At 59.2% G+C, this 20,663-nt stretch overlaps 1 protein-coding gene across 2 annotated transcripts in view; it reads left to right on the top strand.

The window, feature by feature from the left end:
* Hip1r (huntingtin interacting protein 1 related) overlaps nucleotides 1-19,353 on the top strand; it is a 19,798-nt gene extending 445 nt beyond the window's left edge. Inside the window, exons 2-31 of one of the 2 annotated variants that reach the window (XM_004635884.2) lie at nucleotides 9,098-9,161; nucleotides 9,346-9,545; nucleotides 10,239-10,319; nucleotides 10,551-10,627; nucleotides 10,832-10,893; nucleotides 12,485-12,625; nucleotides 13,241-13,298; nucleotides 13,378-13,453; nucleotides 13,530-13,670; nucleotides 13,774-13,835; nucleotides 13,958-14,030; nucleotides 14,107-14,290; nucleotides 14,374-14,462; nucleotides 14,555-14,671; nucleotides 14,753-14,854; nucleotides 14,990-15,184; nucleotides 15,468-15,615; nucleotides 15,688-15,774; nucleotides 15,973-16,080; nucleotides 16,168-16,304; nucleotides 16,481-16,591; nucleotides 16,773-16,831; nucleotides 16,980-17,010; nucleotides 17,090-17,152; nucleotides 17,354-17,454; nucleotides 17,556-17,661; nucleotides 17,764-17,887; nucleotides 17,965-18,026; nucleotides 18,107-18,310; nucleotides 18,390-19,353. In XM_004635884.2, coding sequence (XP_004635941.1) covers nucleotides 9,098-9,161; nucleotides 9,346-9,545; nucleotides 10,239-10,319; nucleotides 10,551-10,627; nucleotides 10,832-10,893; nucleotides 12,485-12,625; nucleotides 13,241-13,298; nucleotides 13,378-13,453; nucleotides 13,530-13,670; nucleotides 13,774-13,835; nucleotides 13,958-14,030; nucleotides 14,107-14,290; nucleotides 14,374-14,462; nucleotides 14,555-14,671; nucleotides 14,753-14,854; nucleotides 14,990-15,184; nucleotides 15,468-15,615; nucleotides 15,688-15,774; nucleotides 15,973-16,080; nucleotides 16,168-16,304; nucleotides 16,481-16,591; nucleotides 16,773-16,831; nucleotides 16,980-17,010; nucleotides 17,090-17,152; nucleotides 17,354-17,454; nucleotides 17,556-17,661; nucleotides 17,764-17,887; nucleotides 17,965-18,026; nucleotides 18,107-18,310; nucleotides 18,390-18,434 — 3,108 coding nt within the window. In that variant the 3' untranslated portion in view covers nucleotides 18,435-19,353. Of the gene's footprint in view, nucleotides 1-9,097; nucleotides 9,162-9,345; nucleotides 9,546-10,238; nucleotides 10,320-10,550; nucleotides 10,628-10,831; nucleotides 10,894-12,484; nucleotides 12,626-13,240; nucleotides 13,299-13,377; nucleotides 13,454-13,529; nucleotides 13,671-13,773; nucleotides 13,836-13,957; nucleotides 14,031-14,106; nucleotides 14,291-14,373; nucleotides 14,463-14,554; nucleotides 14,672-14,752; nucleotides 14,855-14,989; nucleotides 15,185-15,467; nucleotides 15,616-15,687; nucleotides 15,775-15,972; nucleotides 16,081-16,167; nucleotides 16,305-16,480; nucleotides 16,592-16,772; nucleotides 16,832-16,979; nucleotides 17,011-17,089; nucleotides 17,153-17,353; nucleotides 17,455-17,555; nucleotides 17,888-17,964; nucleotides 18,027-18,106; nucleotides 18,311-18,389 lie in introns of both variants that reach the window. The other variant, XM_023720494.1, reaches the window with a different exon arrangement.
* The last annotated feature ends 1,310 nt before the right edge of the window (nucleotides 19,354-20,663 follow it).

Raw genomic sequence — 20,663 nt, 5'->3', positions numbered from 1 at the left:
CGGAGGCCCGGAGGCCCGGAGCGGGCGCGGAGGCCGGGCTGGGGTCCTGCGCCCGCCGGCCGCTCCGCCCGCCGCAGGGACCGTACGCTTCCGCGAGGGGCTCCCGGCTTGCGTTCCTGGCGGGCCGCGGCTGATTATCCGCGCCTGATTATTCACGGGTGAAAAGTTTCACGAAGGTCGCCCAACTCGTTTGCCGGCGCGGAGGCTTTGGCCACCCAGCCCGCCACCCCCTTGTTAAACGCCGGCGCCCGGCAGACGGAAACTTCCCAGGCTTCTTCCTGCGCTCCCACGCGTCAGTTCTGCCCAGCCGAGGGCCCAACCCGGGAAGGTGCAGGGTGGAGGTTAAATAATGATTCGTGTGTGTGTGTGTGTGTGTGTACCTGTGTTGGTGCGGGTCTGATGTACCTCCGCCCGCTACACCCTTTTTGAGACAAGAGCTCGCTGTGCAATTCAAGCTGCTTTGAACTCACCTATATGCCTCAGTATTTGCTGCAGCCCTCCTGCCTCAGCCTCTTGAATGCTGAGATTACAGGCGTGCACCCCCACACCCAGTTTCTGTTCCTTTCATTTTGATGAACTCTGAAGTGTTCTTGTCCCCAGGAGATGGGTGGCGGGGGACATATTTAGCTAAGGAAGTCAACCAAGACTGAAATGGATGAAATTTTTTACTTTAGAAATGAGGAAGTCAGTCTGAAGCAGGTTAGTGACGTTTGCGTTTGTGGGTTCCCTGAGCAGGCTCCACCTGGCCCGTCCCAGAGGACATCAGTCACTTTCAAAACAACTTCAGTATTCACACGCAGTCTGTCCGCTACAGCTTTCTTCTGAAATAAAAGAAAACATGGGAGACCTTCCAACCTTTGAGCTTCAGATTGACAATGAAAGTGAAAATAGAACCCCAAGCTCTGAGCTCGGAAACCAACCTGGTTGCAAATGATTAATGTGCCCATGTGATCACTGTCATCGTCATCTGGTCCAGCCTGGGAGTCTGTCATAAAAGAACAAGCATGGCATTTAATTTAAAGTCATTAATACATAATTAATTGTGCCAGGAACTTGCAGAACACAGGGAGAGACAGAAATGGCAGAGAAAACTTTGTTTATTCACTGATTTTTGGATTTGAATGGCTAGGTCCGTTGATCTTGCTCAGGAATGGTGGTAAGGGCCACCCTCCTGGATGTCAGGCCGAATCTGACATGGTGGTGGGTTTGTAAACAGAATGGGTTGTGTCGTTTGGATCAGTGGGTCTTTTGAGGTACTGAAAAGAACCTCACTGAACTTGGGGCACCCACGGCTCTTTTTCAGCACGAATCGAGTTCGTGTCCAGTGGCTGGGTCTGTCTTCACTGTGACTTGCTGAGGGATGGAAGAATGAGGTTTTCTAAGTGGTTAATATTTAATTAGATCGTTCCCAGAAATATCCAGTGAGTTGCCAGCCAGGCCTCACCGTGGAAAGGGCCCAGAGAGACTGGGCTCCTGTTTCTGGTCTCCTTCGGGACAGAAAATAGCACTTCCGCTCTCGGACCTGCTTCCTTTGGAAGGCGCAGCCTGCCTTGACTTTGACAGCGCTGCGGGGGCAGTGCAGCTGGCTTAGGAGCGAGCTCCTCCCTGCCCACCAGCCTTGTTTGTCCTCTTGGGTCAGAAAGAAGAGCTTGGGAGGTTGCTTTCTGGACAGGCCACGCCCTGTTTTGCCCTGGCTGCTACAGGGAGCTCTCAGGAGTGTTGGGTGAGGGCACCAGGTTTTGATTTGGGTGCCCTGCGCTTGTGGCTGGGATGGGTTTCAAACTCCTAAGGTGCAGGACTGAGTGGGTTCCTGATCCCAGCGAGTGTCCAGAAAGCTGTCTCTTCTGCCCTGTGACTTTAGTCCCTTTGGGAGAAAGCCCCTTTTCAAAACAGAGGGACAAAATTTTATTAATTGCTTCTCATTTTTATACTCTGAATACAGAATACTACCGGATACGTTAGCCCTGTGTGCTGAACCCGAAAGTTGGCTGTAGGGTTCAAAAACTGGTCTGCTTTGGGAGGCAAAGGTGGAAGGGTAACAAGTTCGAGACTTGCCTGGGCAACTTAGTGAGACCCTCTCTTTTTTTTTTTTTTTTTTGGTGGAACCAGGGATTGAGCTCAGGCCTTGCACTTGCCAGGGAAGCACTTATTCTACTGAGCCATCTCCCCGGCCCAGAGACCCTGTTTCAAAATAGAATGTGAAAAGGGTTAGAGATGTAGTTCAGCGTAAAGGTCCTGAGTTCAATCCCTGGTACTACAAGGAAAAAAAAAGTTGGCATGCCTTCAGGAAACACACTGATAGCAGGAATATGTGATTTCTAGCCACTGTCCCTGAGCTGCTTGCTTAAATCCTAAAGGCTTTCTGTCCTGTGAGGAGGCTGCTCTAAGAATGAGCGATACTGTGGAGGAGGTTGCATAATGGCCCCCAAGTATGTTGTGTACCAGGCCCTGGGCCCAGTGCGTGTGCTACAGAACTGGGTAAGCGGAAGCACAGCACCTGACTTGGAGCTGGGTGAGTGGCATGAGGGACCAGGTGGGCCCAGTGGAGCCACAGGGTCTTCAGGTATGGATGAGAATTGGCAGAGCTTGGAATGATGCAGCTGAAGACTCTACAGCCCGTGGAGGCTTTGAAGGAGTCCACCAAGGAATGGGGCCATCTCTGTAGTCTGAACTTCTGTTGTCTTAAGCCACGAAGCCTGCCTGTGGCATTTCGTTGTAGCAGTCACAGCAGAGACAGTTTAGAGGCTGGCATTTTCCAGGTCAGGGACATAATTGCATAGCCTGCGTGATAGAGACTCACGTTTATCAACAGCTCAGAACTCCTCGCCCTGCCTGATAGAAGAGCCACAGGTATCACTTGGGCTCATCTAGTGGCCTCTAGGAGCATAAACAGACAGGTGGAGGCAATTTCATTTGGAGCATTTATTTCCTCCTGGAGATTGAACCCGTGTCTTTCACACTGAGTTAATTTCTTAGCCCTCTTATTTTTTTATTTTCAGGACGGGTCTTGCTAAATTACTCAGGTTGGGCTCCAACTTGTGATCCTCTTGCCTCAGCCTCCCATGGTGTTGGGAGCAGTTATATCTTTTTTATTTAGTCTGTTGTGGCCTTTTGGTGGTGGTGGTGGTTCTGGGAACCAAACTTAGGACCTTGCACTGGCCAGGCAGGCACTTGTGCATCGCCCTTTCGACGAGTAGTCACTAAACCTGAATGGGCTAGTTCACGTCATGCTTCACTCACTCCTAAGTCTCTGAAGTCAGGTATGTATTTGGCGCAGCTCACGAGCCAGGTCCTAGAAGCCACACACAGCTGGCTACCGCTTTCGATAGTGCAGTGTCTGAAGCACCAGGGAGCTTGAAGAAGCAGTGTGCAGGCCTCAGCAGCGGCTGGTTCTGTTGGCACCAGAATCCTGCAAGTAGGATGGGGTTGCGCTCTCCCAGCCAGGTGGCCCTCAGACTCGCTATGGGCAGCAGACCGCAGGGTACAGACTGCTGTCTGGAGCTTGCCCTGAGTTCCCAGGGTGAACGCAGTGTCTTAAGACCCCTGGGCCCCGTGCATGCCCACCGGGCCACTTCCTAAACAGAGTGAATCTGCAGCAAAAGCTGCCACTCACCCTCCCCTGGCCTGCAAAACGTTTCTGATAATGAACGAGGTGCCCAGCCCCAGTGTGGAAGACTCCTGACCTGTGTAGTGGGTGGCTGGGATGTGTCTGACCATAGTCATGAGGCTGAGCCTCAGCAGGTGGCACCAGGGTGTCCTGTCCCCTCCCCATTGTGTCCCAAGCAACAAGCAGAGTCCTGGTGCCCACAGCTGGATGCCCAGAGGCACGCCAAGGCTCCTCTGCAGGGAGAGAAAAGACCAGGCCCAGCATCCCCAGGCCACCTTCTAAAGCTCCAGGTGGCCAGAGCCCCCCTCTTGAGTGTCACCTTCCCAGATCCTGTGTATCCAGGACAAAACAGTATGCCCTGGGAGTCTCCAGTCATCCTCGCTCCCCCGTAGTGGGGAGAGATGCCAGCTAGGGCTTGTGGGCTGAGGCAGAACAGGCAAGATACTAGGTCAGGCTGGCTCTTGTCACTTTGCATTCCTGTGCCTCAGTCTTTTCATCTGCAAAATGGGTGTACTAACAGCCTCCCCGCCCCTCGTGGAGAGACAGAGGATCTGTAGACATGCGTGGATCTGGGGTGTGGTGATGCTGGGTTCACTGTGTGCAGAACAGAGACTGACCCTGTGGGATGCTGACCTGAGCCCTGAGTTTAGGCAACCATAAGTGGGGAGCCAGGGCTTCTGGGGACACAAGTGAAGAACAGCCGACCCTGGAAGAGTAAGGCCCTGTGCGAGTCCTCCAGATGTTCTCCATCTGGTGGCTGTGCTGCAGCACACATCTGCAGGAGGGCACTCCAGAGAGGATGGGGCCCACATGGCCTGCAAACTGACCCTCACACTTGTAGTCCTAGAGGGTGAACCCAGAACCTCCTGTGTGCAAGACAAGGGTTCTCCTCCAAGCTGTTTTTTCAGCTCTTTATTCGTGTTCGGTCTCATTAACACAAAATAAAGAACAGCCGGACGTGTAATGCTTGATCCTCCTGCCTCAGCCTCTAGGGCAGCAGCGACTTACAGGTGTGTGCCACCCACCTGGCTAGCCTTGCCCTTCTCAGTAGAAGAGTGTGGACTTGGCCCGGAACCTGCGAATGAAATGCAGGCAGCCCGCGTGGAAACCTCTGGAGTGGTGTCGGAAACCCAGCCACCAGCCTGCGAGCTCGGTCCCGCTGGGTGGCTGTGCTCGGCAGCCTGGCCTTCCCCCGCTGCGCTGCCCGCCTGCCAGCTCCTGCGTAGGTGAGGGCTGGCTCAGGTGTCACCCTGTTTGTGAAGCCTCTTCCACCAGCGCTTTCCTGTGGCCTCCCTTGTCGTCGTGTGCTCTGCCGAGGAGTAGGGAGCAGAGGACAGATGTGAGGCTGGGCCTGCTTCAGCCCTGGTCAGCAGCCTGTCTACTATGGCCTGAAACCCTTAGGCAGGATGGCCATCCTCGGTCACGCGCCTGTGAAGACGTAGCTTACTTAGGTCAACTGTTTTTTTCTCTGGTGCAAATAAACACCAGCCTCCAACTGCCACAGGCTTGTCTGCCTGGGAGTGACTCAGGCCCTGGCTTGTGGGACAGACAGGTCTTTGGTGATGTCACTAGTGCCCAGGAACGAAACCACTGGGCTGGGTCCCTGCCAGTTCTAGAACTGGCATGGTGGGAGTGTGACTCAGGGCCAAATCTTCCTGCTCCTGTGTGTCACCCACAAAGTCAGCAACACAGGTGGCAGTGGACTGGGTTGCGAATTTGTTGGCATTCTCTAGAACATGGATTCTCCCTGGGGCTCTCTTGGACGTGTAGGCTGCTGTGGCCCAGTTTCCTGAACACAGGGCTGGGACCCATGGGGGCCGGAGCCACTAGTGGAGAGGGACGGCTGCATGGGGCAGCCAGCGCTTCCTTCCTGTCAGAGTAGCGATCCATTCTGCTGTGCACGTGGCCTGTGTGGCCGTCGCAGCCACAGAAGTGCTGTGTTTGCCATCATCAATGGCCTTTGAGGTGGCGAGAGTGCCTGAATGAGAGCGCGCTGTCCTTCACGCCAGCCTTTGAAAGTGCGGAGCAGGGTGACCCGCCATGCTGCCAGCCTCTGAAGAGCGTTTCTGTCCCTGCCACGGGCCTCGTGATAACAGCACAAGGAGGCTTAAGTTGATTCATTCCAGGGTTGATTTTAAAAACAGAAATTGTTTTATAGCTACTCAACCATGTAGCTCTTGTGGCTAAATTATGAGCTGGAGAGAGACGCTGCCTTGAAGTTAGCCAGCCCTTGGTTGGAAAGCGCTTGGCGCATTCGAGTGGCCCTCTCCTGTGTGTCCAGGAAAGATTTAAGGGCTTGGGGCAGGGGACGGGCATGGAGTCAAGCACTTGCCCACTGCGCCTGGGCTCACCCCCCCCCCACACTGCAGCAAAGCCAAACAAGAAAAGGACAGATTGGTGACTGCCAGGCATGGTGTGGGACTGCACCAGGGAGCCAGAGGGCACTTGTCCCTTGGAATCTGTGAGGTTCAGTTCCCGGACCCCAGAAGCTCAAGTCTCTATGGAATGATGCAGGTTTGCGTGTCAGCTGCACGGTCCTCCTGTGCACTGGAACCCACAGCCTGTGGCTGTCCTCCATCGCTGGGGAACAGTGACAGAAGCCTGGCATGTGGTGTGCAGCACACAGTTCTCAGCCAGTTTTTTGCTGGAGGGTGGCTGACATGCAGCTGCAGAGGTGTGGGCTCTAGGGGTCACCTGTGCTTCCGTTTCTGGGGTTGAGGTGGGGACAGTGTACGGTGGCAGACAGACAAGACTTTCTGATGGCAGTGCTGCAGATGGGGTTAAGATGTGAGAGAGCGTGGGGCCAGGGAAATGGCTCAGTGGAATAAGTGCTTCCCTGGCAAGCGCAAGGGACTGAGTTCAATTCCGGGTTCCACCAAAAAAAAAAAGATGTGAGAGAGCATTTAGCAGGTGACTGGGGGGCACAGGAGAGGTACCAAGGCCCTGAGCTGGGCGGCAGGATGGCTGGGGTGGGCCCTGGCTCTGGTGGAACGCAGTGAGACTCCTTAGAGCAGTGCTGGGGCTGCTTCCACACCACACCTGTCTGCCCTGCACTCCCCCCGGATTCCTAAACTGGGGCTGGAACCTGCCCGCCTCCCAAGAAGGTTCTGTGCCTCTGCAGAAATGGGGAGAGCACCCCCAAGACTGCCACAGTGCTACCCACTGTCCCCAAGGGCACTCAGCCAGTGGGGGTCAGCAGACTGTTCTTCTGCCTGAGGTTCTTCTAGCCCTGAGCCTGACAGGAGTCAGGGTGCCAGGCAGCAGATGGACACCCCTGAAATGGTCACCACCGCCCTCAGGACTCTTCTGTCCGCAGCACTGGGTTTCTATTCTGCCCTCGAGGTCATGATCCTCTGTTTCTCTCCAGGGAGCCCCACAAGGGCCTCGGGGACTCCCTGTGTCCTGCCCACTGGAACAGTTGTGGCTCCAGGGCTGCCCAGGAGCCCTGGCCAGAGAGCACAGCAAGGCTTTCTGGGCTTTCAGGAGCACCTCCTTTCTGCAGAGTGAAGCCCACCGAGCAGGTGGGGGGCATGCTGAGAAGCATTGTCACCAAAGTCAGGCCTGCTGGGGCCTGTAGTCCTGAGTAGAGGTGTCGGGATGCCTGGCAACAAGGACCCCATCCGAGGCCATCCTGTCACCCTGCCCACTCCTGGAATGAGGCCTGGCTGCTGCCTGGGAGGGACGGAGAGGCTAAGGTGCCCACAAACCCCCACTGTGTGAGCACTGGGCCCCCTTGTGTGGCGCCTGGCCGCCCCACACATCTGCAGCCCGCACACAACGGGCCTGTGTTCCGGCTAGCGGCGCCTGACTGGCACCCTCCTGCCCTCTGCGGCTGCGCCCCAGCTCCCTGATCTGGAGAGGACTCTGTGTGCAGGCAGGACCATGCAAGCGGGGAACATGTCACTCTCTGGCAGGCGTGCTGAGAGAAGACAGTGCGCAGGGACCCTTGAAGAGCCGCTGGGCAGTGGGGCGACGGCGTCTGCACCTGCTCACAGGCGTTGTGGGGGCCAGGTGGCCAGCTCAGATGGCAGGCTGGCTGAGGCTGGGTTACACAGCCGGCAAAGGATCGACTCTGGGCTTGTGAGAAGGCAGGGGCAGGGCCACTGGTGTGAGCCCCTACCCAGGGAAGGCGGTGCCAGCTGGTGGTGGTCACTAAGGCTGTGGGGCGGGGAAGCAGGCAGACCTGGCTCAGAGCGCTGGCTTTGTCCTTGGTTAGAGGAGACGGGCCACGTACCTAATCCCCTGGGCTTCAGTTTCTCCCCCAGAATGTGGCATCGTGGATCAGCAGTGGTGGTACAGGCCTATAGCCCAGCACTGGGTGGCTGAGGCAGGAGGGTTTCAAGTTCAAGCTCCTCCTGAGCAACTTAGCAGTGACTAATGAGACCCTTTCTCAAACTAAAAAGTGGTGCTGGAAATGTAGTTCAGTGGCAGGAGCTCCTGCCTAGCAAGTGCAAGGTCCTGAGTTTGATCTCATTTACCACAAAAAAAAAAAAAAAAAAAAAAAAAAGCAGGCACAATCAAAAAGTTATGATTCTGAAAATTCAATAAATAAGAAAATTTTCAAAAAAACAAAAAGTGTCTGGGGATTTGGCTTACTGGAAAGGCCATAAGTTCAGTCCTCAGTACTAAACGGAAGAAGAAAGTGGGGAGCTCAAGGAGGAGAAAGGGGACCTGCTGATGCTGTGTGCTAGGCCATTGTTCCCACTGGGAGGTGTCGTCTTCCAGGTCTGCTGGGACCCGGGTGCTGTGTGGCATGGGCTCAGCAGACACAGAACAGGTGGCTCTGTGGCCCACTGGCTTGTGAGTGAATGCAGAAGCCGGCTGACTCCATTTAAGCACAGTGGATGGAGGGTCCCCTCGGAGCAGTGTGGGGCGCAGGGGAGCCGCTGGGTGGAGAGTAGATCGCACGCCACACTGCCCTGGGCAGCCATGGGCTCAGCTCTGTGCCTCCTGCTGAGGCAAGTGCTGTCCCTGCCCGCTCACCAACCCTGCTGCCGGGAGGAGTGGGCTTGCTGCAGTGTCCCAGGCAGGAGGCCGTGAGCCAGAAGGGCTGCTTCTCAGGTGCCACGTGGTCCCCTCCACCCTCTGCCAATCACATCTTCTGTGTGGGGAGGAACTGAGTCAGGACCAGGAACAAGGCCCCCTCGTGACAGATGGGTGATGGTCTCCTCCCGGGAGAGGGGACGTTGTTGCCCTTCATGGAAGGAATCTGGCTAAGGAGTCTAGTCTCAGGGCTCTGTGGCTTTTCCCCAAGACCTGAGGGTCTTTGGGGTGTTTGAGACAGCAGTGTCACCCAGGCTACCAGCACTGCTTCCCGCTCTCCCTCCCAGAGCCCTGGGAGGCTCTGTGACTCTGGCACTGGGTGTCAGTGACAGGTCCCAACCAGCAGGGGCTCAGGGTGAGGGCCCCTCCTTCGTCCCTGCACCTGCCACCTGGTTGTGCCCCCCCCATGGGCCATGGCATTTGACAGCTGCCCCTGTGTCCCCACAGGCCATCAGCATCAGCAAGGCCATCAACAGCCAGGAGGCCCCCGTGAAGGAGAAGCATGCCCGGCGTATCCTTGTGTGCTTGCTGGGGGCCGAGGCCAGGGGCAGCATGCGCAGGCTGCATGGTCCTGCCTGCAGTGCGGTGGGGACTGGAGTGTGGGCACAACTTCTGCAGCTATGTGCCTGTGTTCTTGGGGCGTCCTGACCTCACGCCCACTCCATCTCTGCGCTCACTTGACCTTGACCTTGTAGGCATCATTCTGGGCACACACCACGAGAAGGGCGCCTTCACCTTCTGGTCCTATGCCATTGGCCTCCCGTTGCCCAGCAGCGCCATCCTCAGTTGGAAGTTCTGCCACGTACTGCATAAGGTCCTGCGGGATGGCCATGCCAATGTGCTGCACGACTGCCAGCGCTACCGGAGTAACATCCGGGAGATCGGGGACCTGTGGGTAGGTGCAGGTGTCCACGCCTCCTCTTTGGGCAGAAGTCGGCCGTGGTGGGGGTGGCAGGCGTCAGAGTGAAGTGGCAGCCTTGCTTTCTGGCATTGAGAGGCCCATCTGGAGGTGTGGATCCCGGTGCTGTATGGTCAGATGAGGGTTACACTTTCCACTTGCTCCCCAGGTGCTGGTCTTAGGCCCTGTGCAGGTGCCCTGGTCTTAGGCCCTGTGCAGCACTGGGGTCACCAGGTGGTAACATGTCTGTTCTGGGGGCCCCACTTGTTGCTGAGAGAGCAGGCGTTCAGACCCTGAGGGGCCCCTGAATTTTATCCTTGTTCCTGGAGGTCAGGGCGCACAGCGTGGGAGACGGAGCTGGAACAACTGGGACAGGACAGTGCACGTGCCTCTCGCCTCCTTTATCTGCCTGTGGCACTTTCCTGAAGTGTCCCAGGAAGTTGGCCTGCTGCCCTGGACAAAGCACCTCTTCTCAGAAGAGGTCCCTGGCTAGAATGACAAGGACCAGATAAAGGGAAGCTGGAGGAAGCGGTGGGGCATATAGAAGTGACTGTTGAGTGGACAAGCGACTGCTGAGCTTGGGATTGATGCTCCTGTCTCCTTCTCTTCCCACCTGTTCCTTGTCTGCCTGACTCCTGGGCTCTCAGGTGTGGCCTGGGGCAGTGGCCTCACTGAGCTCTGTCCCCATAGGGCCACTTACACGATCGCTATGGACAGCTGGTGAATGTCTACACCAAACTCCTGCTGACCAAGATCTCCTTCCACCTCAAGGTAGTTTACTTGGGAGTTGTGGGCTGAGGTCATAGGCTTTTCTCTGTGACACTGTGGTGGGTCTGTCCTGTCCGTGGCCCGCCCCCTGCTCCTCCCCAGGGTCTCTCCACTGCCCAGCTGGGTCCTCCTTGGCTGCTCCTTGGCTGAAGAGCTGGGCAGAGCTGATGTTGCCGGGAGCACCTGGGAGAGCTGTGGGCCAGCAGCCTGCCTGCAGCTGGGGTCTCTCTGCAGCACCCCCAGTTTCCTGCGGGCCTGGAGGTGACAGACGAGGTGCTAGAGAAGGCAGCCGGGACCGATGTCAACAATATGTGAGTTTCCTCTGCCACTACCCTGAGGGAGGTCATCGAGCCCCCTCCTACCCAGGCACCTACATGGGGTGCTCACACTAGGAGCACAGGCAGGAGGGTGGAACCTGGACATTTCCCTCTTGTGCAGAGGCTCCCTGCACCCTCTGGTCTTTGGGATGGATGGGCCCAGCACCCCAGCCCCCCTTCTTCCCTCTCACCTTGCAGCTTCCAGCTCACTGTGGAGATGTTTGACTACATGGACTGCGAGCTAAAGCTGTCGGAATCAGGTGAGTCGTCCTGAGAGGATGCCCAGCTCCGAGTGCAGGACACAGCTGAGCAGGAGCCCAAGCCCAGGCCTGGCCTTCGAGGCCAGTGCTTGGTCACTGAGCTGTGCCTAGGCAGCATTCTTAAATGCAGGTTGGTAGTGAGGTGCCTTAAGGAGGCTGTGGCAGGAAGATGGAACATGCAGAGCCAGCCTGGACAACTTCGCAAGACCTTGTCTCAGAAAGTAAAAGGCACTGAGGGCGTGGCTCAGTGGTAGAACACTTGCCTAGTATGTGTGAGGCTTGGGCTTCAACCCCTAGCACCACAAAAACAAATTCTTAAAAGGTCCTGTCCCTCCGCAGTCCACACTCGTCCTAGGAATAGGAACCTCCAAAGCCTGCTGACCCGTCTGAGACAGTCTTGGCAGTCCTTTCAGCCCGCACGCTTCACCCCATCAGTCCCAAGCACGGGGCCCTGGGGTGTGGGGGTCGTCCCTAGGTTTCTGCAGGCCACAGTGTGCTGGCAGCGGCCCTCCCCAGGCTGCCGCCTTTGGGTCTCACTGGGCACCTCTGAGTCACACAAGGCTTTCTAGCCGGGGAGCTGCTAGTAGGCAGGAAATGCGGGGGGGACCTCAGCATTCTTGGCAGTGCAAGAAGCAGGTGCCGTTGTAAGGGAAACTTGGAGTTGAGGTGGGTGGCAGCCCTGCTCTGGGCTCTGAGCTGGTTCTGACAGGGCTCTGTGGGCTGGGAGGCGGGGCACACTTGGAGGTGTGCAGGGTGTGGCTGCACCGGGGCTGTGGCTTTGCGCCCTAGCAAAGAGGTGTTAGGCCCAAGCCCCTCACGGCCCAGAGGCCACCAGGCAGGAGCCTCATCCCGTGTCCCCTCCCTGGCTGCTCTTAGCCCAGGAAGCAGCCCATATGGACAACAGTGGTCCCCACAACAGAAGTGCAGGGAACCCGCAGTTCCCCACCCACAGTGACACAGATGTCTTGAGAAAGCACAAAATGAGGTCACTGTGGTGGTGCCAGGTACAGGGGTCCCCGCATCCGCTGCAGCCCAGCGGCTCCACTGCAGGGGACAGTGTGGCTGCTGAGAGATGCGTGTGACACACAGTGGCTGGGAAAGAGCCGGAAACACTGGGCTGCGGGAAGCATGCAGGCTGCGTGGTGCCATCTGTTCCCGTGTCCCGCATGCTGCATGCCTCTAGGATGGCACTAACTGGAAATGGAGAGGCCAGGAAGGGGCTCCGCGCCTCCTCCCTGTCCAGGCAGAGATCTGCTCTGCCAGCAAGGGGCTGCGTGTTCACTCTCCGCCCTGGCCCTCTGCCTGCTTTTTGTCCCGGAGAAGCTGCAGGCCAGGGAGAAGGCAGTTGCGACTGTCCTTTGTCGGACTCTGCATTCTGATTCAGGCCTGGTTATCAGCCTGGAGGAGGCGAGGGCTGGGGTCCTGTGGTTCTGACCCTTTCCTTCTCTAAACTTCACAGTGGGTTGGAGCTGGTGGGCACCTTGCTGTGACCTTGTATGACAGGTCACTGTCGCCTAGGCAGTTGGGGCAGCTGTTGGGCCCAGCTGCAGCTGCGCTGCTCACGCGCTCTCCTCCCACCCTTCCCATGCAGTTTTCCGGCAGCTGAACACAGCCATCGCGGTGTCCCAGATGGCCTCTGGTCAGTGTCGCCTGGCCCCACTCATCCAGGTCATCCAGGACTGCAGCCACCTCTACCACTACACAGTGAAGCTGCTGTTCAAGCTGCACTCTTGTGAGTCGCCTCGATGCTGTCAGAATGAGTGATAGTGAGCTCTTTATCCGTTCATGGAAAAAACAGGTTTAAAAAAAAAAAAAAACAGGTTTTATGAAAATAACCACTATTTTCCAAAGCAGGAGAAAGATTTGAGTAGTGTAGTTTTACAGTTTAATGACTATTTTATGGGCTCTAGGGATTGAGCACAGGGCATCTGCACTGAGTTATACCCCCAACCCTTTATTATTTTTCGAGACAAGGTCTTAGATGGCCATTAAGTTGCCCACATTTAGCTCAAATTTGCAATCCTGCCTCAGCCTCCTAGATAACTGGGACTAGGTCTCCTAGATTGCAGTCACAGATTGTGACTGTCTCAGAAAGCCTGCCTCAGGCGAGGACAGTGGCCCCTCAGCTGCTCGGGAATCTGTCATATAATCTGAGGAAACAGGAATGACCAGGCACCCGTTGCTGTGGGATGGGAAACGGTTTCGCCTCCTTGCAATGGCTCTGATGCAGGTCATGGGGGGGCCTCTGATCTGGGGTTGCAGAATGTGGATGCATTAGGCAGGGGAGGAGAGCCCAGAGCAGGTGTCCAGAGAGGAAGCACCCCTCGACTTGTGCTGCCCCCTCCAGGTCTCCCAGCAGACACCCTGCAAGGCCACCGGGACCGGTTCCATGAGCAGTTCCACAGGTACCAGCGCAGGGCGGGCCTGGCTGCAGGGCTCCGTGGCTCCCCAGTGATGTGACCCTCCTCCTGTCTCTGCCTGCAGTCTCCGGAACTTCTTCCGCAGAGCCTCGGACATGATCTACTTCAAGCGGCTCATCCAGATCCCCCGGCTGCCTGAGGTGCCTGCACCCCACCTTTGGGCTCTGGGGACCACAGGGAAGAGTAGCTGAGCCACCCCAACCTCTGTCCCTGCAGAGTCCCCCCAATTTTCTGCGGGCCTCAGCCCTAGCTGAGCACATCAAGCCCGTGGTGGTGATCCCTGAGGAGGCCCCAGAGGACGAAGAACCTGAGAACCTCATTGAGATCAGCACTGGGCCCCCCGCCGGGGAGCCTGTGGTAAGCGCCCCAGTGCTGGTCTCCCCATGTCCTGCCCTGCAGTACTGGGGCATTGGGTGGCCAGAGCACAGGTGGGTGGAAGTCACCATGCCTTGCTGTGCAGGTGGCTCCCGACCTCTTTGATCAGACCTTCGGACCCCCCAATGGCTCCATGAAGGACGACAGGTAAGGCTGGGATGTGGGTGGGGATGGGCCCTGTCTGCAGGAAACTCGAGCTCAGGACGCACCCAGGGCCTGGAGAGAGGTGCTCCAGGGTCCGGGGCTTGAGTCCCAGGACCTCTGCCCAGGGACCTCCAGATAGAGAGCCTGAAGAGGGAGGTGGAGCTGCTCCGCGCCGAGCTAGAGAAGATCAAGATGGAGGTAAGGCAAGTGGCTGTGGGCAAAAGGGGGAGCCCAGGTGGCTGGAGCCCCACGCTGTCCCTGTTGTCACCCATAGGCCCAGCGGTATGTGGCGCAGCTGAAGGGACAGGTGAATGCCCTGGAGGCTGAGCTGGAGGAGCAGCGCAAGCAGAAGCAGAAGGCCCTGGTGGACAACGAGCAGCTCCTCCATGAGCTGGCCCAGCTGCGGGCCGTGCAGCAGGAGGGCGCGCGGAACCAGGGCCTACGCGAGGAGGCTGAGAGTGTGTGCGGCGCCAGCAGCTGGGCAGTGGCACTGGGCGGGGTCCCCACCTGGGCCTGACCTCAGCCTCTGTCCTGGCTTCAGGGAAGGCGAGTGCCACTGAGGCGCGCTACAGCAAGCTGAGGGAGAAGCACAGCGAGCTGATCAACACACATGCCGAGCTGCTCAGGAAGGTGGGCGCCCGCCCTCCTGGGCCATGCTGCGCCTGTGCTGCCTGCCCTCGGGGTCGGGCAGAGCTGAGCCTGCCTCTCTCTCCGTCCTGCAGAACGCAGACACCGCCAAGCAGCTGACAGTGACACAGCAGAGCCAGGAGGAGGTGGCCCGGGTGAAGGAGCAGCTGGCCTTTCAGATGGAGCAGGTGAAGCGTGAGTCCGAGTTGAAGGTATGGCCCCCGGAACCTGGTGTTCAAGGCCACAGCCCCCACCCCCGCCCCCAGCCCTAGTTACACTCTGTGGTGTCCTAGCTGGAAGAGCAGAGTGACCAGCTGGAGAAGCTCAAGAGGGAGCTGGAGGCCAAGGCGGGCGAGCTGGCGCACGTGCAGGAGTCCCTGAGCCGCACGGAGCAGGTGCCCCTGGGCTGGGTGGCTGGTGTGCTGTTTGAGCTGGGCCACACACGGGTGACATGGGGGCCTAGACCCACACCAGGAGGTCCCTAGACAGGAAGCAGCCCCACCCTAAGCCCAGGGCCCACGCCTTTGCAGAGCGGGTCAGAGCTGAGCTCGCAGCTGGATGCGCTGAGCACTGAGAGGAATGCACTGAGTAGTGCCATGCGGCAGCAGGAAGCCGAGCTGCGGGCAGCCCAGGACCTGGTGCAGGAGAAGGAGGCAGCCCTGAGCCAGGAGCGGCAGCGCAGCTCTCAGGAGAGGGCCGAGCTGCAGGGGCGGCTGGCAGAGAAGGTAGGGGCTGCCACGCCCCCCTGCGGGCTCCAGTTCTTCCGCATCCTCAGCTTTGCTCCCGGGCCACACTGCCCCCTTCTACCCTTTGCGGCCCAGCTTTTTGGGCGCCCTCTCAGGCCGTCTCCAGGGCAAAGGCTCGTTGAGCACTCACTCCCACCTGCACAGGCCAGCCCCAGGACAGACTCGAGCTCAGCAGCCTCCCCTGCTGCCTGAGCAGAGCTGGTTCTGTCCTGAGGCCGTAGGAGACTCCAGGACCCCATGTCCTGTCCTCCATACCACCCAGGAGTCTCAGGAGCAGGGGCTGCGGCAGAAGCTGCTGAACGAGCAGTTTGCAGTGGTGCAGGGCGCGGCTGCCGAGGCCAGGGCCATCCTGCAGGATGCTGTGAGCACGCTGGACGACCCCCTGCACCTGCGCTGCACCAGTTCCCCAGGTGGGCATCTACCCCCTTCCCCGCCTCAGACCAGGAGGGGCTGCCTCCTTAACAGTCGCACTGTGCTTGCAGCCTATCTGGTGAGCAGGGCTCAGGCGGCCCTGGACGCCGTGAGTGTCCTGGAGCACGGTCACAGTCAGTACCTGGCCTCCCCGGAGGGTGAGTGTGGCCTGCAGGTCCTCTGGGGGGAGGTCTTGGGAAGCCTCAGGACTGTGACCAGCGGGTGTCTGCAGGGGCAGGGAAACAGGGACTTCTCTGGTCCATGAACTGGGAGCACTGGCACCTCACATGTTGCTAAGAGATGACACAAGGACCTCACGTCCCCTCACCCAGCTGACTTGACCCTTCCACCCACAGACGCCTATGCCCTGGTGGCAGCCCTGACCCGATTTTCCCACCTGGCTGCAGAGGCCATCGTCAATGGGGGCGCCACCTCCCACCTGGCTCCCACCGATCCTGCTGACCGTGAGTGGGGCCCACGTGGCCTTGGCCAGGGGTGTGAGGCTTCTCCTGGGCCTGCGGCAAAAGCTCGCTCACACTGTCCCTCTGTAGGCCTGATGGACGCCTGTCGGGAGTGTGGGGCCCGGGCACTGGAGCTCATGGGGCAGCTACAGGAGCGCCAGGCACTGCCTCGGGCACAGCCCAGCCTGGTGCGGCACCCCCTGCAGAGCATCCTCCAGCTGGGCCAGGTAGGCTGTAGGGTGCCTGGCACCTACCTTTCTGTGTTCCCCACCCTCTCCACCTTCTCAGTGCGGGCTAGGGGACCATTGTGCTAGATTGCAGCACCCTCAGCCCTGTGGCCCCACACCTTCCCAGACACCTGTGGTGCAGTGCAAGCCTATCTGTGTGGCTTTTGTCTTCCCAGGAGCTGAAACCCAAGAGTCTGGATGTACGGCAGGAGGAATTGGGAGCGGTGGTTGACAAGGAGATGGCAGCTACATCCGCAGCCATCGAGGATGCTGTGCGGAGGATCGAGGTGGGGCCTTGGCTTCAGTGTCCCCCATTCCTCTAGGAGCCCTGAGGACAGGGGCAGCTGCATGGACCCTCAGACAGCATTTCCTGGGGCTTCTGAGGTCCACTGTGGGAGGGCAAGAGGGTCCTGGGGTCCCTGCCCTGACCTGGGACTGTTGCTGACTCATGGCTGTCATTGAATGCAGGACATGATGAACCAGGCCCGCCATGAGAGCTCAGGGCTGAAGCTAGAGGTGAATGAGAGGTGCGTCCTGCTCCTGCCCCTCCCCGCAGGGAGTGCCCTAGTCCCACCCCTGTTCCGTTCTGGGAGGTTCCCCAGAGCTCCCCTGCCCTGCTCTGGCCATCCCCTTGAAGCCTCACGCTTGACACTTTCTCTTCCCACTGCTCCCCAGGATCCTCAACTCCTGCACAGACCTGATGAAGGTGAGTAGGCACTGGCACCCAGTGAGGTTCTGTAGGGATGGGGGCAGGCATGCCAAGAGCCAAACCTCTCGGTCTGCAGGCTATCCGACTCCTGGTGATGACCTCCACCAGCCTGCAGAAGGAGATCGTGGAGAGTGGCAGGGTGAGCTGGGGCCACAGCCACCCACACAGTCACCACCCACACAGAATCCCGCCCCAGGGACGGGATCCTGAAGGGTGTAATCCCGCCATGCTCCTTCGGGCATCCCCCCGCCCCAGGAATGTCAGGATGGGGGGGAGGCTGGGGCTGTGTGCCCCAGGGGACCAATTTGTTTCGCATGTGATGTCCTCTCACTGCCACCAGGGGGCAGCCACACAACAGGAATTCTACGCGAAGAACTCGAGATGGACGGAAGGCCTCATCTCTGCCTCCAAGGCTGTGGGCTGGGGAGCGTCGCAGCTCGTGTAGGTGCCCAGCTGGGGGCTAGGGGCCGGTTCCTGCCCAGGGAGTCGGAGGTGGCAGTGGGCGGGTAGACCCGGCCGTGAGCAGCTGCGCCCCCACGCAGGGAGGCGGCGGACAGGGTGGTGCTGCACACAGGCAAGTATGAGGAGCTCATCGTCTGCTCGCACGAGATCGCGGCCAGCACTGCCCAGCTGGTGGCTGCCTCCAAGGTGAGCTGTGCTGCTGCCCGCGACCGCCTGGCGCCCGACTGGGCTGCGGCCAAGGCCGGGGCTGGCCGCCCAGCCCTCTCCACCCACTGCTGTCCCACCCAGGTGAAGGCCGACAAGCGCAGCCCGTGCCTCGGCCGCCTACAGGAGTGCTCACGTGCTGTCAATGAGAGGGCCGCCGGCGTGGTGGCCTCCACCAAGTCGGGCCAGGAGCAGATCGAGGACAGAGGTGGTGCTGGGGGCTGCTGGCTTCTGGGACTGGGCAGGAGTGGGCGCCAGACACTCAGCCCCTTCTCTTACCCACAGACACCATGGACTTCTCCGGCCTGTCGCTCATCAAGTTGAAGAAGCAGGAGATGGAGACGCAGGTGAGCAGCTCAGACGTGGCCAGGGCTTTGTCCCCACCAGGGCTGGTGCTGTGCTGAGCTGACTGGGCTGTGCGACACAGGTGCGCGTGCTGGAGCTGGAGAAGACGCTGGAGGCGGAGCGCGTGCGGCTCGGGGAGCTGCGGAAACAGCACTACGCGCTGGCTGGGGGCGTGGGGCCGCCCGGTGAGGAGGAGCCCAGCCGGCCCGCCGCTGCCCCTCGGGGAGCCACCAAGAAGCCACCCCTGGCCCAGAAGCCCAGTGTAGCACCAAGACAGGACCAGCAGGTGCGGGGCTTCAGCCCTGGAGTGGGGAGGCCACACCACAGGCTCCAGGCCTCACCCATTCTCTCGTTTGACCCCACAGCTGGATCGCAAGGAAGGAACGTGCCCTCCTCAGCTCAACTACTAGGCCCCTGAGAGCCGGCGGGTGGCTGGCTTCGGGCCTGGGCTGTCAAGAGGGTAGCCCAGGTCAGCGTCCGTAGGCCTGCGAGCCAGTGTGGGTGGCAACTGTGCGCGGCTGCGGGGCTGCCGCTCTGCAGGAACACAGGGCCTTTTTACTGTCCAGCTTTGATCTTCATTTCCAAGTTTATAGTGTGCGTATTGGAGAGGGAGCCAGCCCAGGGGCCTCCCCCACCGTCCCCCCAGACCCAGCAAGTCTGCAGCTGTCGGTTGTAGGTGGGGTCCCTGCTGGCAGCTGGGGACGAGGGTACAGCCAGCAGCCTGTGTGGCCTGGAGTCTTTGAGGGGTACTGAGCCCTCAAGTCTCCGAGGTAGCTGGGTTGTGGCCCTCGCTCCTTGGCCTGGTGCTAGGGCACCCATGTTGGGTGCCCCCCAGCAGGTGGCTGGCGCTGTGGGTGGTGAGAGCCACAGGAGCCATGCCCATGGGCAGTGCTGGCTCAGGGCTGCCTTGCCCCTGGAGTTCCACTCCCAGCTGGACTATGGCCACACCCCCCCCCTTGTTTTCCCTTCGGATCTGACTGCTTTCCCACCACCTGTCAAGGTGGTGGCCTCAGGCCTCCAGCTTTGGTTGGGAAAATCCTGGGTCCACTGGACCCTGTTCTGGACAAGGTGGTCACCATCAGAGAGGGACGCCTGGACTGCAAGCTCAGTCTTACAGCCCCAGCTGGATTGAAATGAGTTCTGTTCCCTGAGCCTGGGGGGAGCTGGAGTTGGGGACCAGGCCAGAAGCACAGAGCTGGGAGGTCAGAGTGGACAAGGTCCCTCCACTGGCCCTCTCCCTTGAGGGGGAGGGAGCCCCCTTCTGTGCTCTGGTCAGCATTCCTGGCAATAAACCGCACTGACTGTTGTCACCAGTGCCCCAAGGAAGGACTGCATGTCTCCTCATTTTCTAGCGACTCATTTCCTCTTCAGGCCCTGGAACTCCGCGCTTCTACAGGGGTGGGGTGACAAACCACTGGGGACCAGCCTAGGCATGCTGGCTCCATTCTACCCAGGACCTGGGCTCCCCTTGAGTTAAATCCTCCCAGCAGCCAAGTCATGCACCTGTGGACAAGGAGGCCGTGTGGTCTCGGTGCAGGAAGCTGCCTGGTGCAGCCTTGCCTGCCTGGAGGGAGCAGTCTCACGTATGCCAGGCACACAAGCCAGCCGCTGGCACAGGATGCAAGGACAGCATACGTGAGTCAGGAGTCGCGCAGCACTGACTGCGCCGGCCCCTCCCGGGTGGGTACCTGCTCGGTGTGGGGCCTGCAGCCCTGCGGGCAGGGGCTACTGATACAGCCTGGTCTAGAAGGCAAACTAGCTTCATGACTTTTCGGAACCAGTGACTGCCCAATGAAATGCTGACAAGTGTGGTAAACTGACTGCTTCACTGACCTGAGGAGACTCGATCTGCTGTCGGCCCTCAGGGATCGCTCCTGACTGGAGGTCCCCCACCCCCAGGAGGCTCCCCTCTGGTCTGTGTCCCCTGCTCACTTGCTCACAGCAGCTGTCCCTGGGCCTCCTGAGCAGAAAGGACCTGCAGAGGAAGAGGGCATCCTGTGAGGCCAAGCTTGGGCCTTGGAGCACCGCGCGCACTGTGTGGCTCCTGGCAGCCCCTGGGGAAAACTTCCCCAACACAAATCTCTTTTTCGACGGCAAAGCAATTTTTCAGACATTCATCACTACATGGTATGCAGGGAATGGCAGGCACTCTTAGTGACACTGAGCCTGCCCGTGGGCCTCGAGCCCAGGTGGCAGGTACCGGAGCACACAGGCACATGGCTCTGCCCAGGAGGCAGAGCAGACAGGACCCCTACCCTGGCCCTCGGCACGGTGGGCAGCGCCACCATAGCTCTCGGAACAGCAGTGAGCCGGTTCCCACGGCGTAAGGACAGAGCCACTAAACTCTCCCATCTGACCAGAGCGCATCAGAGTTTCCATCGACCGGGCAGCCAGAACGGTGGGCACAGCTGGGCACATGCATGCTTCTTGCATGTCACTGCTGCGAGAGGAGCACTGCCATTCCGCCAGGCTAGCCAGGCAGCCTCTGGTCTCACCACCGCGAGCCTCCCCAGGTGAAGAAATGACACAACCATTATTAACAAGTCTCGATTTATTAAAAACAGTCCTACAACTTAGAGCCACGGCACCAGATATGGCCGTGGATGGCAAGTGTGGTTGGCCTGGCGACTCTGCAACGT

This window comes from Octodon degus, unplaced genomic scaffold, assembly GCF_000260255.1.
Source record: "Octodon degus isolate 3935 unplaced genomic scaffold, OctDeg1.0 scaffold00076, whole genome shotgun sequence".
Classification (NCBI taxonomy): domain Eukaryota; kingdom Metazoa; phylum Chordata; class Mammalia; order Rodentia; family Octodontidae; genus Octodon; species Octodon degus.
The sequence above is the reverse complement of the archived record's forward strand: the minus strand, read 5'-3'. Positions and strand labels throughout refer to the sequence as shown.